The 16,975-nt window shown below is 35.7% G+C and overlaps 1 protein-coding gene across 2 annotated transcripts in view; it reads left to right on the top strand.

Moving 5' to 3' along the window:
* The window catches only part of L3MBTL4 (L3MBTL histone methyl-lysine binding protein 4), a 442,980-nt gene that overhangs the window by 81,977 nt on the left and 344,028 nt on the right, over positions 1-16,975 (top strand). Inside the window, exons 2-4 of one of the 2 annotated variants that reach the window (XM_055324067.1) lie at positions 1,760-1,840; positions 2,195-2,297; positions 14,757-14,811. In XM_055324067.1, the coding sequence (XP_055180042.1) occupies positions 2,226-2,297; positions 14,757-14,811 (127 nt within the window). In that variant the 5' untranslated portion in view covers positions 1,760-1,840; positions 2,195-2,225. Of the gene's footprint in view, positions 1-1,759; positions 1,841-2,194; positions 2,298-14,756; positions 14,812-16,975 lie in introns of those variants that run through there. The other variant, XM_055324068.1, reaches the window with a different exon arrangement.

Below are 16,975 nucleotides of genomic sequence, written 5' to 3'. Positions count from 1 at the left end.
GCTGTGCAAAATCTTTTTAGCTTTGTGTAGTCCTATTTGTTTATTTTGCTTTTGTTTCTCTTGCATGAGGAGACAGATTCGCAAAAACAATACTAAGGCTGATGTCCAAGAGATTACTGCCTCCATTTCCTTTTAGGAGTTCTATTGTTTCATGTTTTACATTTAGGTCTTTGATTTATTTTGAGTTGATTTGTGTGTGTGTGTGTGTGTGTGTGTGTGTGTGTGTGTGTAGCACATGAAAGTGATCCATTTTCATTCTTTATTCTTTTGAATGTAGCTGTTCCACTTTTCTCAATGCAATATATTGAAGAGACTATCTTTTCACCATTGTATTATATTTTTGCCTTCTTTGTCATATATTAATTCACTAGGTAAGTTTGGACTTATTTCTGGGCTCTCTATTCTCTTCTGTTGATCTGTGCATTTGTTTTTGTGTCAGTATTGTATTGTTTATATAGCTTTGTAATATAGCTTCAAAACTGAGATTGTGATATTTCCAGCTTTGTTCTTCTTTTTCAAGATTGCTTTAGTTATTCAGAGTCTTTTTTGGTTTTAAGTAAATTTTAGGATTATTTGTCCTAATTTCAGTGAAAAAATTGGCATTTTGATGTGAATTGCATTGAATATGTAGATTACTTTTGATAGTATGGACATATTAACAGTATTAATGTTTCTAATCCATGAGCATAGAATATCTTTATATTTATTTGTTTCATCTTCAGTGTTTTCATCCGTTGTCTTATATTTTTTAGAGTACAGGTCTTTCAACTCCTTGGATTAGATATTTTCCTAGGTATTTTATTATTTTGATGCAGTTTTAAATGGGATTATTTTTATAATTTTTTCTGCTACTTTTTTCATAGTGCATAGAAATACAGCATATTTCTGGGTGTGAAGTTTGTATCCTGTGACTTTATTGAATTCATTTATTAATTCTGACAGTTTTCTGGTGGAATCTTTAGGATTTTTATAAAGTTGTTCCTTGAAGAATGTGGGGATTAGGGGCACCAATCCCAGTGTAGTTGAAAATTTGCATATAGCCTTCAACCCACCAAAAAACTTAACTACTAAGAGTCTGTTATTGAACAGAAGACTTACTGATAATATAAACAGCCAATTAACCTATGTTGCATATGTTATTTGTGTTATATACTGTATTTTTACATATTTTTATAGTAAAGTAAGCTAGAGAAAAGGAAATGTTATTAAGGAAATCATAAAGAGGAGAAAATACATTTACAGTACTGTACTGTATTTATATGAGTGAACCTATGTAGTTCAAACCTCTGTTTTTATTCTTCATATTGTTAATGTGGTGTGTCATGGTGACTGATCTGCAGATGTTGAACCATTCTTTTATCCCTCGAATAAAACCCACTTAATCATGATTTGTGATCCTTTTTATATGTTGAATTCAGTTTGCTAATATTTTTTGAAGATTTTTTGCATCTGTTTTATCAGGGATAATGGCCTGTAATTTTCTTTTTTTGTGTTATCTTTGTCTGCTTTTGGTATGAGGGTAATACTGGCTTCACAGCATGAATTTGGAAGAGTTTCTTCCTCTTCTATTATTTTGGGATAGTTTAACTCTTCTTTACATGTTTAGTAGAACTTATATGTGAATCCAACTGGTCCATCTGGTTGGGAGTTTTTGATTATTGATTTAATTTTGTTACTAGTCCATTACTATGTATTAGCATACTGAAGAATGATCCATGATAAGTTGGATTGGTAAAATTTTTTATTTTCTCTCTTTCAGATTGCTGTGCTATGCTGTGTATGATAAAAGTCCTTTCACCAAGAATACCTTTGCCTTGACACTTGTGGACAGTCAGACCATGTGAGTATCTGAATAGGTAGATTGCAGTGAATCCGAATTAGTTAAGCTAAGCAAAAAAACCCCAACTCCCCAGACACAAAATGCCAAAAGTATTGTGATTACCAAAGAAATAGTATCTCTTTTCTTTGTGATAATAAATTCTAGATGAGGTGGAAAACTCCGCTCTTTCCCCATTAATGTATTATTATAGTGGGGGACTATAAAAGCAACAGTGAAATTTTTACCTGAGTTCATTTTTCAGGGTATTTATAGCAACCAGTTAGAAGAAGTTTAATGAAAGCATTTTTGGGGTTTGTTTTTGTTATTCTAGCGGTGCAAAACTCCTAAACTTTTTTATGTGGCACTGTTTTACAGAAAAACACTGCTAAGGAGTGCTAAAGTGGCAATGAAACAGCTTAACAGAAAGAGGAAGCTTAATATGGATTCCGAAGAGCATTTGAATCAGGATGGATGCTTGGTAAGGTGTCGATTCCTGGGTTCTTCCTTCTAGTTTGTGCTCACTGTGGGAATTCATAATGTAATTATATAGTTTTTGTAACCACAACAGAGGTGTTTCCTCAGTGACTAGGAGCTGAAACTCTGGTTGAGTTTTGTATACAAAGGTATAGAATATAAATGTTATTAAAACCTGATAACATTTTTAAAGGGTAATCTCCATCTTAAAATAAAAGGAGAAAGATTTTAAGAAAATAAAGTGAAAGGAGACTTTTTCTTTTTAATTTAAAAATTTTAATGTGTATCTTTGAACACGTTTACATGTGGATGTATTTTAAGTATAGCATATTGCATACATGTAAATCAGTCTATTGTACTATGTATACCTCACATGACATGGTAATTAATACAATTATATCTTACAATATTCTGTGACTGGCCAGTGTTTTCCAAGATTTTATGCTTGTATTTACAAACACAGTGCATAGCTATGATAAGATAATTACTTTTGTGAAAAATACTCAAGAGATTTATCTTTCATGATAAATAACTTAGTACTTATGGTTTTATCAAATAGAATTTCTTAAATAATCTCCTTTTCTTTTAATTCCCCCCAAATATACCACACACAATTTATGTCCTATTAAAAAGAGGTATTTCTCGAACTGAAGGTAATTATTTAGTGAATAATCTGAGAAAAAAACCCTAAAAGAGAAAAAAAAAATTTAACCCGCCCTCCCAAAATCAGTTATCTAACAGTTGTTTACAGACTTAATTTGATGTGGAGACAGACTAAAAGGTTAAGAGTAGTTATTACTAAATGATTGGTTATAGGTGCTTTTTTTTTTTTTAGACAATATATTTTCAGAAGATTTTATTTATTTATTCACGAGAGACACAGAGAGAGGTGGAGACATAGACAGAGGAGAAGCAGGCTCCCTGCAGAGAGCCCGATGCGGGACTTGATCCCAGGACTCTGGGATCAGGCCCTGAGCTGAGGGCAGATGTGCAACCACTGAGCCACTCAGGTGTCCCCAGGTGCTTTTTTTATATTGTCTTTTCTATTCAAATATTTTACCATTAACATGTGTTACTTTTTGAACTAGAGATAAAGTTATGCATATGTATATAAGAAAATGCCAGAAAGTAAATCCATCAAGTATTAGTCCTGGTACATCTTAGTGGTAGTTTTAGAAACTAACCTACCTCCTACCTTCCTTTCTTTTTAAATATTTATTTATTTGAGAGAGAAGGTGCACATGCACATGTGAGCAGGGGTAAGATGAAGGAGCATGGAGAGAGAGAATCCTCAGGCAGACTCTGCTCATTGTGGAGCCTGACATGGGGCTCAATCTCAGGCCCCTGAGATCATGACTTGAGCTGAAATCAGGAGTTGGCCACTTAACTGACTGAATCACCCAGGTGCCCCAAAAGACTTTTCTACTGTAATGATAGAGAAAATTGATCATTATCAAGTGAGGGACAGAGACTGTGAACTGGAGGACATTGTGTCTCTGTCAGGGTTCTCCAGAGAAACAGAACCAATGGGAGTAGTTGACAGTGCTATCATAATCCCTGTTCACAGTCTTGGTCCCTACTTGATGATGATAAATTATATGTTTATGTATATGGATAAGTTTATTTTAAGGAATTGATTCAAACAATTCTGGGGGCTGACAGGTCTGAAATCTGTAGGGCAGGTTGGCAGGCTGGAGACCCAGAAGAGAGTTGATGTTGCAGCCTCGAGTTCAGAGGCTTTCTGGAGGCAAAATTTGCTCTTCCTCAGAGAGGTCATATTTTTCCTCTGAAGGCCTTCAGCTGGCTGGATGAGCCTGCCCCACTCTGGAGGGTAACGTGCTTTACTCAGTCTACTATTTGACTGTTAATCACATCTAAGAAATACTCAGTGACACCTTGACAGCTAGAGTGTATAATATACATCTTGCTTCTAGTTTACCTGTGCTCTTTCCTGTGGCAATTTTTTGTATTCCTACAAATTTTAAGGTGGCAGAATTGACCAGGAGACCTTCACAGTGACTGTTTTGGTGATAGTGGGCCATTAGAGCATTCTCATTAGTGACCTTCTCATGGGCCATCAACATGTATTAGGGTATGGATTTTGGGGTCTGTGTGTGGGTTGTGGTTATATATTTACATATTGCCGTTGGTGAAGTGACACAATGTCATACAGTCCTTGATTTGATGTCAGATTTGGTATGGTTTGATTTACTCCTAGCATTAAATAAGACATGTGAAATGATGATCTACACAGTTTTAAGAGGTTAAGTGTAGGTCTCTGTCCAATTACAGAACTGTATCCTCAGGATCAGCCTCCTTGGGAGGTGAGGTGGTTAATGTGGGCCCAAGGTCCAGTTCCCCCTGAGCCAGATTGGCTTCATCTCAGTTCTATGAGACTTGATTGCTCTAATTGTTCCTCTAAGGAGTTCCTTACACCAGACTTAGGAAGACCTGCACCTGTCTCAACTTAATGTGAGGATGCTATTTTTCTCAGCATTTTTGGTTTGTTGTGTCATGCCCTCTGAGGAGACAAGGTATTTGATGTGTTCACAATTGTTCTGAGATAGCTGTTCTTTAGCCATGGTCTCTAGAACAGCAGCATCAGCATCACCTGGGGGTTTGCTAGAATTTCTTGGGCTTTACTCCAGACCTACTGGATCAGATATACTGGGGTGAGGCTCAGCAGTCTGTATTTTATCATGCCTTGAGGTGATTATGGTACACGGTCATGTTTGAGAACCATTGTCCGAGGAAACAGCGAGGCACATCTTATCTACTAATTGTCCTATACTTAATCAGTATTGGCTGTTGCATATTTCTGACATTTTTAGTTTAATATTTGAGACCACCTCTCCTGTCCAAACATATTTGCAACCTTTTCTCAGTATCATTCCTGTCAAGCTGCTGAAGTTATTACTGTTCTTTTTCAGCACTTCCATTATCTTGCCCTACAACATGAATATTCAGCCTTTGGTCTTTTCTATATTGGCACAAATCAAGTTTTATCTTGAAAAAAAATTTTTATCTTGAAGCCTAATTTGGTTTCCAACTTGATTCCAGTGATTTTTATAATTATCTCCTTTCCATATTAGGATTTTCCCATTTTTGAATCCCAGAAGTGCTCAGCACTTATATAGGTGCTGTTTAAGTGTGGCATCTTGCATGGCTGGGTTTCCACAAACATCTGTTGAATGATGTTCCTAGTGTTTAATGGCATCTCCAGGCCAAGTGGACTTCTTTGATCATAGTAAGATAATGACATTTCAAAGGGCTGTATTACCGACATGAGTTTTGAGGTGTTTGGGACACGTAATTGTTTTAAAGAATATTCATATAGGTTAATAGGAAAGATATGCCTTAGGGGCTCATTATCAGTTACAGTGTCCACCTTAATTAGATATATTTAATAGTTTAATACAATAAGCTGATTTATATCTGTGTCTACATTCACTGTGGAGAGAAAGGGATTCAGTCATGCTTGAGTTTGATTACTAAAATCATGTTTGAAATTTGCTTGAAATATCACTAACAATCTTTATTTTCTGTGTTACCCAAATGATATTACAAGTGACATTTCCAGTCAACTAAGCAAAATAGCATCGCTAGATTAAGTACATTAAACATATAACTGATGAACTGTTGGATACTTTCTAAACCTCTGCTTTTGAGGTAGTAATTTTATATCTTCAATATCTGGTAATTTCCAGATGCTGATAATAATATCTGTCAGTGAATGTCTTCTTATATTGAAATTTTCTATGTATTTCTTCATAGAACTTCAAAAGCATTTCGTGATGTTTTTCAATATACAGGCACATAGTTTTAAAAAATACTACAAATAGTACAAAAATAAGAAGTAAATTCTCTACTGTACCCACTCAAACACATGCTAAACCCCCAAATCTTTTTTTTTTTTTAAGGAGAGAAAGAGAGAGCAGGGGAGGGGCAGAAGGAGAAGGGGAGAGAGAATCTTAAGTGGGTCCATACCCAGTGCAGAGCCTGACATGGGACTCAGTTTCAGGACCTTGAGTCATGATTTGAGGTGAAATCAAGAATTGAATGCTTAACTGACTACGCCACCCAGGTGCCCCACCCCAGTTTTTTTTAGAGATGTGACCACTGTTTATTTTTTCTTGCGTATCTGTCTAGATTGGAATCAGAAGCAAAAAAAAAAAAAAAAAAAAAAAAAAAAAAAAGAAGCTAAAAAACGCAAACCCTTTCTGCACACATACATACATAATACATACTACATGCACACATGTATCCCGAATGGGCTCATACTCTTTCCAATATGGTATCTTGCTTTTTTTTTTTTTTTTTTGGCACCTAAGCCTGTATGTCTTGGAGATGCATGCAGATATTGTCACTGTGTTCAGTGGTGCTTAGTATTCTACTCTGTGAAGGTACCATAATTCCTTTACACAGTACCTTTCTCTAAACATTTAGATAATTTTTAGTTTTTGTTGCTGTGTTAAAACCAAATGTTCTTATTCATATATTTTGGTATGCTTTTGTCGTTGATTCACAGATAAAATCTTATCAAGAGACTTGTCATACTAAAGACTTACATGCATTTAAAATCTTGGTAAGGTTTTTGTATCATCTTCCAGAGGGGTCATCCCAGTATATAGTCTCTCTCACACAATCTGCAAGAGGACTTCCAATACTTAGGTTTTATTACCTAAGTAATAAAACCTCCATGCCTTTGGTTATGGAGAATTGTTATGTGGATGAGCTTCATTTACCATGCCAGTTCATGGACTGCTGCAGGTTGAAGAGAGGAGTTTACCTGTCTCTGTTAGATTCCTTAACACGGGAAGCTTTTTCATGCAGCCAATACAAAGACAAGCTTCCTTTTTATTGTCATTTGTTATTTTCCACTCACTACTGTTAGAATTGACTGGCAAAGCGCAGGTACTTTATAATTGAGCTTTTTTTTTTTTCCAATGCAATTTCATAGGTGTTTGGTGTGCATGTGGGTGTTATGGACATGAAACCCCAAATCATATGTAGGCTGTAAAATTTCAGATCTCCTACATAAAAATGCAAGATTGCCAAATAAAAAAAGGAAATTTTATTTAACTATATAAGAATAAAGTAATTTGTGTATGTGAAATACCTGATACTGATAAATATAGGTTCCCATTCTTCCTTTTCCTCTGAAGCTCTTAAAATCTGTGAAATCTGTATCTGATTAGTGAAGTCCAAACTTTGAGAAATAGAAATAGGAGACAATTATTTATTCTCCAAAGGATCTGAATATATCTGAAAAAATATTCTTGTCAAATAGAAAAGAACTAACTTATATAGAGTAATGTGAGACAATTAAATGCTTATGCACATTCATGCTCATTGATACATTCTGCCTTCAGAGAAAAGTACAATCACTAGGGGCTCAAGTCTTGGCTTTGAAGGAAGAAGAATATCTAAGATGGCCGTATTTAATGCTTTATTTAGTGTATTTAACAAATACAGTTTATCTAATGCATATTTAATGCTGTTGTAACAAATGGTTCTTAAGTCCAACCTGGTAAAATAAATCCAACCTAGTAAAATGCAATATGAGAGAATACAAGTTCTTTGTGTTTTAAGATCTGGGTGCTATCTAGGTAACTAACCTTGAGAAATAAGGAAGTTGAAGGGTCAGAGGAAGGATTGTCTGGGTCAAGGAATCAGCATGAGCAAAGATATGGGGTTGGAAACAAATATGATATATATGATAAATGATGGGATTATAATGACTTGTCTGACTGAGCAGATGTTGGTAATGGCAGTTTTGTAGAATGTGTGTTAGGCTGGATATCACAATATTTGGATTTTAGTCTTTGGCTGGGGTGGTGATTAGCTCAATGACCAAGGACAAGTCCTTCACCAGACTGGGCTCAGTTTCTTTATTTATAGAACAAGAGTCTTAGATTAAAAGATGGTAAGGGTCCTTTCCATTTCAGTGAATCTAAGCTTGGTACATGATAACATAGTAAGATGGCAAGCATAGATGTGAGCCACTGAGCCAAGAGGATCTTGACTGCAGAGCAGAAGAAGTTGTACTTGGTCTTGTGTCTACTGAACTTGATATACTGGTAGGAGGGAGCCATGGTTGGCTTTGACTTAGGCATAGTATAATGAAATATTTTGTAATATCCTTAAATAGATATTGAGAAAATATTTAGGGTAGGATTATATTAGTTTCTTTATCTTCAGTAGTACTTATTTTTTTTTATCAGTTTTTTGCCCTGTACATGACTGATATACCAGTTTGCATCAGCCCATTGAATTCGTTTATATATGGGAGAACCATAAAATGGAGATGTTTGTAAAGCTATTTTAGATTTTTTCCCTTTTATTTTTGTGAAAGTCTTAGCCAGTACTGTTTTAAAATATACCTGGGATTTTGTTTTTATTCAGGTAGAGTGAGGCTAACAGATCTATAGATGACTTCCACTGGAAAAAAAAAAAAAAAGGTTTATCACTCACATTTCCCAAGGGGGGAGCACACCGCACTATGCAGCATCATACCAGGAAGCACCAGTCTGTTCAGGGACAGAAAGGGTGAGGGGAAAAATGTGGGCAAGAGCCTTAGTTGTATTTTTTACAGAAAGGAATGGATGCGGAGGAGAATCAGGAAACTATGGGGGTTTAGGATTGGCTGGTCTGAATAATTTCTGTAGTTTCTGGCTCAGGGGCTGTCTCTATTGTCTGGTACCTGGCCCTGGGATGATTTAGGGCTGTAGGAAATGTAGGAACCTGATAAATAGAGGTGAGTGAGATATGGACTCAGTGATTGGCATGATCACGGGCAAATTGTTTGCTCTCTCTAGGAGTTAGTTCCCCTATTCACAAGCCTCCAGAATGTCAAAGTATTATAAAATATGGAAAATAAAAAAACATGATTAGTATAAATACTAGAGAGAGATTTTCATTCAGAGATTAGCTATATTATTGAATATTTGAATTGAATGAGATCATTTCCTTCTCTGTCTACATCTGAATTCCAGTAGAGCAATGGAAAGTAATCCTTTCCTGTTTTTTTGTTTTTTTTTTTTTTCATCTGAAAGGCTAATTTCATTTGTCTTCAATTTGTCACCTACAGTGAATCAGAGAAAAAGAGAATTTGAAAAGTAAACTTGAGACAGCAAGTGAAATTCAAATGCTGGTTTAACACTGGAGTTACCAAATGTTTCAGTGTTTTCCATAGTCTGTGACACCAGTAGGTATCACCCGCTATTCTCATGGATGAGGAACAATAATTGCTGGGTCATCTTCCTGTGCTCCAGAGACTGGTCTGAGGGTGAGAGAGGAAGGGGCAGTCTCTGGCAGTTTCAGGGTGAGGGCTTGAAATTGTTAATCACAGATCAGTGGGTGAAAATCCTTTGTTTTACTTCTTTGATTGGAATTCATAGATAAGGAAATATAGACATTGATTAATTAGAAAAATCATTATAACTTGTAGTAAAAGTATATGATGCAGCCAGGTCCTTCAGGAGGTAACAACATGCAGCCTTATTGGTTATTTTCCCATCTTATAATCCTTTCTTCCAAAATAATGCATTTTAAATTGGCAAATGGAAATGTACCATAGCAAAGCCTTTTTTAATGTTCCTTGAACCACACTATCTCCCCTTTTTCAGAATGCTGGTTTTTTTTTTTCCCTAAAGCTTTCTTTTCAATTTTCAAAACTAAAGTTTGAAACGTGAGAAATCACAGTAATGGTTTTATTTTTCTCAATTCATACTTATTTCCTTAAGTGTTCTGTCTGGGAAGATAACGAAAAGTGATAGTTTTTCCTTTCCTTTTTTTTTTAATTAGCTGTCTATTCATTAATAGCAATGTGGATTTATTACCTTCATGAAATAATTAATTAGCTCAGACAGAAGCAAAGAGTTTTAAAGCTAGCAGGAGTCTTGGAACATTTAGTCCAATTGCTTTATTTTATAGACAAGAGAAATTAGGTACAGATAATATATGTCATTTGTTTACAGTTACATACTTTTGTGGATGAGGTTGGAATTTGGCCTTAGGTCACCTGATCCCGAATTCAGCATTTTTCCTTGTTCTATTGTATGGTATTAAATGCTCTTTATTTGCGAAATTGTCCAAAAATGAGATCAGTGTGTCTTAAGAGAAACATAAATTTATTCTTAAATACAAAATTGTGATCTTCCAGGTGTATGTCTACATATAACCTGGATTCGTCTAAAAACATGGACATAAGGAGTGTGGGTAATTTAACTCTGAAGTGAGAGGTAATGTTATTTTTGGGAGGAATATGTTTCTTCTATCTAGGCAGAATTTCAGTAGCAAATAAAGAAGTGTGAACCAAACATCCTAATCTACTAACAGAGTGATAGACAGCATATTATGTATTTCTTTTTATGTTTGAATGATACAGTGATTATAAAAATGCTTCAGGAACTGTTGTGCTCACATAATCAACTCTTGAATACTATTTCTTGTTACCGTTTCAGTTTTTGCAGTAGAACCTTTATGAGAAGATACTAGTATTGTTTTGAATTATGTAAATTTCCTGTGTATTGAGTGGGTAAAAAGGGATGAAATTGGGGTAAAGAGCTGCCATAGAAAATTAGACTGATTCAGTTCATCATTTCACATGCAGTAGAACACAGGTAGATGGAGATTGGGTTATGGCTTCTCTACTTCCATCTCCTGCCTAGTAAATGGCCCTGTGAGGCTCATGATGTAGTCCACAGACCTTCAGCTGGGGGTTGTTGGAAAATGGTAACCTCAGGCCCAATCCCAGACCTACAGGATCAAGATCTGCATTTTAACACAATAACCAAGTGATCCAGTTGCATGTTAAATTTTTAGAAGAGTTGGATTATAGTTTTTATCAGGATGTCATTTTATTAATTGCATAAGGATATCTGTGATTTCCTTGGATGTGAAGTCTGCCAAGTAGGCATTTATGCCTTCATTCAGCAAATATTTTCTGAGCTAGATTAGGTGTTAGGTAATGTTTTGGGGATGAAAAATGGTTAAGATACTGTCTGCCTTCAGTAAGCTCATCAAAGCAGGTGAAACTGATAAAAAGATGATGGTAGTGCAATGTGATAGCCTAATAATATAGATTTGTATATTATATTTCCAGCCTTCAGTAAATTACCCAGTTTAGCATGGGAAGAGAAGGGATGTCTACTTCACAATATAGCCTGGCTCAAATTCAGTGTTTATCAAAGATTCAAATGTAGGAAATAAGCCACAAATGTAATACATAAAATAGGAGGTTTTTATAATTGGGAGTAGAAAAGGATTTTCTGTTACTCAAATCGAGAAACAATGAAAGAAAAGTTTGATAATATCCTCTCTTAACAAAAATTTCTCTGCCATTTAAAAAATATCCTAAGATAAGTGAAAAAGACAAATGACAAACTGGGAAAAAAAGAGAAATTCATCTCAATAGGACTAGTCTTCCTAATTTATCAAGACCCAAAGATGAGTAATCATTCCAACAGAAAATGGACCAAGGATGTAAAAAAGATATGTCACAGGGGATGGCTGGGTGACTTAGTGGTTAAGCGTCTGCTTTCAGCTCAGGGTGTGATCTTGGGGTCCTGTGATTGAGTCCCACATCAGGCTCCCCACAAGGAGCCTGCTTCTCCCTCTGCCTGTGTCTTTGTCTCTCTCATGAATAAATTTTTAAAAGTCTTAAAAAAAGTATTTCACAAGATAAAGGAAATACAAGTGGCTTTTAAATATACAAAGTAATCTTCAATTTCTTCATAATGGAACATGCAAATTAAAACTATAGTGAGATATTTTTCACTATTCATCTTGGCAAACACCCCAAAATTTGATAACATAGCTTGTTGACAAGACTGTAGGAAAACAGGCCCTGATCCATGGCTTATGGGGCTGTTGAATGGGTCACCTCATGTGAGGATTAGCAGCAGGAAAACATGAGTCTCTGTTAACCAGCAGTTTCACTTCTCCCCCCTCGCCACAAGATTTACTTATTTGTTTGAAAGAGAGAATAGGCAAGCATGAGCAGGGAGAGGGGCAGAGGGAGAATCTCAAACAGACTCCATGCTGAGTGTGGAGCCCAACTTGGGGCTTGATTTCTTGACCCTAATCAGGTTCATGACCTGAGTTGAAACCAAGAGTCTGATGCTGAACTAACTGAGCCACCCAGGTATTCCCTGTCAGCTTCGCTTCTGAGAAGAGAAGTCATTCCATAGATACCCTTGCACATATGCAAAATGATATATGTGATAATTTTTCACTCTAGCATTATATGACAGGGAAAAAAGATTAGAAACAACCTAAACATCCATAAATATGGAACCAGTTAGGTAAATCATGAAATATCCATTAAGTATAATACTGTGCAGCTGTGAAGAAAGATGGAGAATGGTCTTCATAACCTGAAAAATATCTCTGAGGTATTTTGTTAAATGAAAAAAGAGATAGAAAACAGTATTATAATATGCTACCTTTGTGCGTAAGAGCAGGAAAATAAGAGTTTATATTCATGTTTCTTTGTATTTTCATAAAAAAAAACTTTGCAAGGATGTATTAGAGTCTAATAACAGTGATTACTGGGTGGAGGTACTGTGAATTGGCTAGATGGAGGAAGATGGGTGGGAAAGTTTTCACTGTACTACTTCATTCTATGTTTATTTTTTGCCTTGAACAATATGAATTCAAAAAAAACAAATTATGTATATAGAAAGATATCAAGGTTAGGCATTCCAGCACAATCAGTTGTATATGGCCATATTGTCAAGTGGTAGCTTGATTTGCTTCCCCATCATTAAAGAAACATTAGTCACGTACGTATCTCAATATATGTGGATTATTTGTTTATTTGAAAATTGTATGATTTACTATTATATAAATTGTATTTTGTACCTCAAAACTATAGACCAAAAAAGAAACTAAAATGTGTAATATAAAAACAAAATTAACAGTATTTATTTTAACAGTTATAAACAAGTTTGCTATAATTAAAATATTAATATGCATGATTCTTTTTTGAAAGCTTGATTCAAAGCTTTGTGTTGCCATTATCTGCAGTCTGCTTTTTTAGGTTTGATTGTAATGGTTGTCACAGCCAGGATGACTGACTATCCTGGCTTGTCTAGAGCCTAGGAGTTCCCCACAGATGAGACTTCAGTGCTGTGATTGTGTTAGTCCTGAGAAAACAGGGGCAATCCCCCTTGGCATAGCTTAAAAAGATATATCCCAAAGAGATATAGAGCTAACTTGAAGAAGTGATTATTTGCCAAACCTACTAAGTCATAACACTCATTTCTCAGCATCCCCCATCAATTATGTGAAGGTTTTTATGTATTTCAGCTACTGAATTTTCATCTTCCCTGTTTTTCTTGGGAACCAATCAAATGCAATCAGTGTTGCATATTTCCAGAAGAAACTTCAAAGCCTACTGAGAGGCTTCATTTGGAGTATGTTAGAATTGGGAAACTGTTCCCCAATTTTTAAGTGTACAATTGTGAATTTGTGTAGGGGGCATACATTGTCTATGGCCACAAAATTATGTAAATGAAACACATTTCTGGACACCCATTAACAAATGCTTTTTTCTTCTTTATCTTTTACAAAAAGCAGTTGTCACCTTAGTCTTTGTTAGGTGGTCAGCCTTCCCTCCAGAGTTGCCACGAGAGTGTGTCTGCTGAATTACCTGCTCTGTGGAGGGAACCTCTGCCCTATTCCTATTGGGCACTTGTGTTGTTGGTTGTATTCAGTCTTTGTTTTTTTCGAAGGAATCTTTGAAGTCATTTGTCTCTTCTCTGCAGGTCAGTTTGGGTAAAATTAGGGAATGTAGTTTTTTTTTATGATTTTATTTACTTAGGGAGAGAGAGAGCAGAGTAGAAGAGAGAGAGAGAGTACAAGAGTGGAAGAGAGAGAGTACAAGCAGGGGTGAGGGGCAGAGGAAGAGGGAGAAGCAGACTCCCTGCTGAGCGAGGAGCCCAATGTGGAGCTCCATCCCAGGACCCCAGGATCATGACCTGAGCCAATGGCAGACTCTTAACTGTCTGAGCCACTCAGGCACCTCTAAAATTAGACAACATAATCTTAACTGAGCCCTAATAAACTATTCTAGATGCCAGTAGGCTGAAGGAAAAGGTATGGTGGAGACCTTGGCTTTGGTGTGGACTTGCCTCTTCCATGCCTGCCTCTGGTGTGACTGTCACACCCAGGCAGTAGGGAGACACCCTTATCAACTTCAGCATTAACTGTTATTGCTCTTATTCTTTTTGGATTTTAGCCAACAAAGAATTAAGACAGTAATAAAGGATTACTCCCATGGATCATGGCATGCCTCCTGGGGTTTGCACACCCACTTGATGGTGCTGGCTACTGATGAATTGTCCCTGTCTTTATGGTGCTTTTCATGGCTTGGCTTCCTGCACACAGAAAAGTTAGTTTCCAGTGTGTCAGACAGTTATCCAAAAATACAGTCTAAACCATATTTTATGCGTTCTAGGAGCAAGCTGAAGAAGAAAAGAAGCCCAGGGATGATGCAACCCCATTGAGTCACGGTAATCATCACCATCTTTTATAGTTTTGGTCCTCAATGAATAACTTTTAAATGAAGTTTCTATTAGATAGCTTTTGTTGTTTTAGGTTTATTGTTTTGTTGTTTTAGGTTTATTAATTTTTTTTGGTTTATTAATTTTTTAAAAGATTTTTACTTATTCATGAGAGAGAGAGGGAGTAAGAGAGAGCATGAGCAGGGGGAGGGGGAGAGGGAGAGAGACAAGCAGACTCCCCGCTGAGCAGGGAGCCTGACACAGGGCTGGATCCCAAAACCCCAGGATCATGACTTGAGCCTATGGCAGATGCTTAACCGTCTGAGCCAACCAGGCGCCACTAGGTTTATTAATTTAAGTCTATAATCATAGTATCATTCATTGACACTGCCAATAAATTTATTTATTGACTCTTCTGTAGACTTTATTAGTCATTTAAGATTTCCAAATATATACATCAAGAAAAAATCTGAAGCTCTGATCTTTTTTTGCCTTTTAAAAATGCTTTAAGTAAAACAGCTTCTGATTTATAAACCTTCCCTGAGAATAAACAATAAGAGAGGCTACTTAGTTTATTATAATTCTTTGCTTGAGCTGTTCCCAGAGTAGTTTAATCTTTTAATGATTGCATTTGTCCTCTTCCATTGAAGTTATGTTTTAGTGGAGATTGTACATTTGCTCTAAAATAAATATCCCTCATTTTGGCTATTAATAAATCAGCAGGTTTTAGATAACAGCTTTTTAATATTCCGTGAATTCTCCGACATTTTAAATTTATTTGTTTACTTATTTGTAATTATTTATTTTTTTTAAGAGAGAGAGCAAGCGGGGGAAGGGCAGAGGGAGAGAGAGAATCTTAAGCAGACTCCTGCCCAGTGCAAGAGCCCAGTGAGGGGCTCGATCTCATGACCCTGAGATCATGAGTTGAACTGAAATCTAGTCAGATGCTTAACTGAGCCACCCAGGCGCCCCTCTGATGTTTTAAATTTAAATCAACAAATGGAGATGGTACTTCCCTAGAATATATATTACATTATTTTGTGATTGTTGCTATACAAGCAGATGACTGTTATTAAATTTTCTGTAAAATGTAGTTGAATGGCCCACATTTGTGCTCCTCTCCATGGAAGGAAGCATATAAATTTGATAAATCTCTTCTAATGATCTTGAAAACTATGTTAAATATTTGTTGGGCGAGCTTTTTTAAAAAATAAACAATGGAAACAACTAAAAATACCTTGACAAAATGGCAAGCAAAAATTGAGGTTTCTAATGATCATTTTATATTGCTTAATTTGGGAACAGAATATTGAAAATTTGTGATCTTTCATCTAAAGTCTTTTAAAATAAAAGTTGTTTTCTGTTATAAGCAAAATATGCTGCTTTAAATTCTTTTCTTCTCTTGCTGTCAGCCAGTCCCATCATGTTCTTTGCTGAAAAAGCAAAATAGAATGCAGTAATTTGGTAATTATGTAACTTGATGTTCAGCTCCATTGAAATGCTTTAGTTATGCAACACTGGAATTCTAGAAATAAATTTGGACTGTACCTGGCCTTAATAGCAGAGTTTTTTTAAACATTATTTTTTTCTTATGAGAGAGAGATTGTGATTTATTAAGTTGTTGTTCTCCTCTGTAGCTACATTTTCATACTAATGCAAATTGTTTTAGGTTCTCTTATTCTATGTTTGAAATATTCATTGTAGAAAAAGAAGATGCAGTTAGGCCAACAATTTAAAGAATGTTCAGCCTCAAAACTAAGATGTTTTAGTAATTTTGTATTCATAATTCCATTATAGCCAAATATATGTTTATTGTAAATAGTTTTTTTCAGTTTTAATAGAAAGTGACTTTTTGCCATTGTTCTTCCACTGTCAGACTCATTTTTATGGCAGCAGTCCATTCTCGAAAGTGTCACCTGTGGTTTATTCTTCCCAAATCTGAGGTGGTTGGTTTTTTTTGCCCCAACTGTTGAACATAGCTACGGGCTTAGAAGAAGGTTGGGATTTGGTTTGTGTCTACAGATGCAACAAACTTATAGTTGAAATGGAAATTGAATGAGAGAGAATTTTGAGAGAATTTTCAGGTACTGCTTTTAGTGGGATGAAGGAAACTATTCCCTAAATTGTCTATTGGTGTAATATTACAGTGGGGATTTTCTTCTTATAATTTCTG

Source organism: Nyctereutes procyonoides, unplaced genomic scaffold (assembly GCF_905146905.1).
Source record: "Nyctereutes procyonoides isolate TBG_1078 unplaced genomic scaffold, NYPRO_anot_genome, whole genome shotgun sequence".
NCBI lineage: Eukaryota > Metazoa > Chordata > Mammalia > Carnivora > Canidae > Nyctereutes > Nyctereutes procyonoides.
Note: the sequence above shows the minus strand (reverse complement) of the source record. Positions and strands in the feature narration are given on the sequence as shown.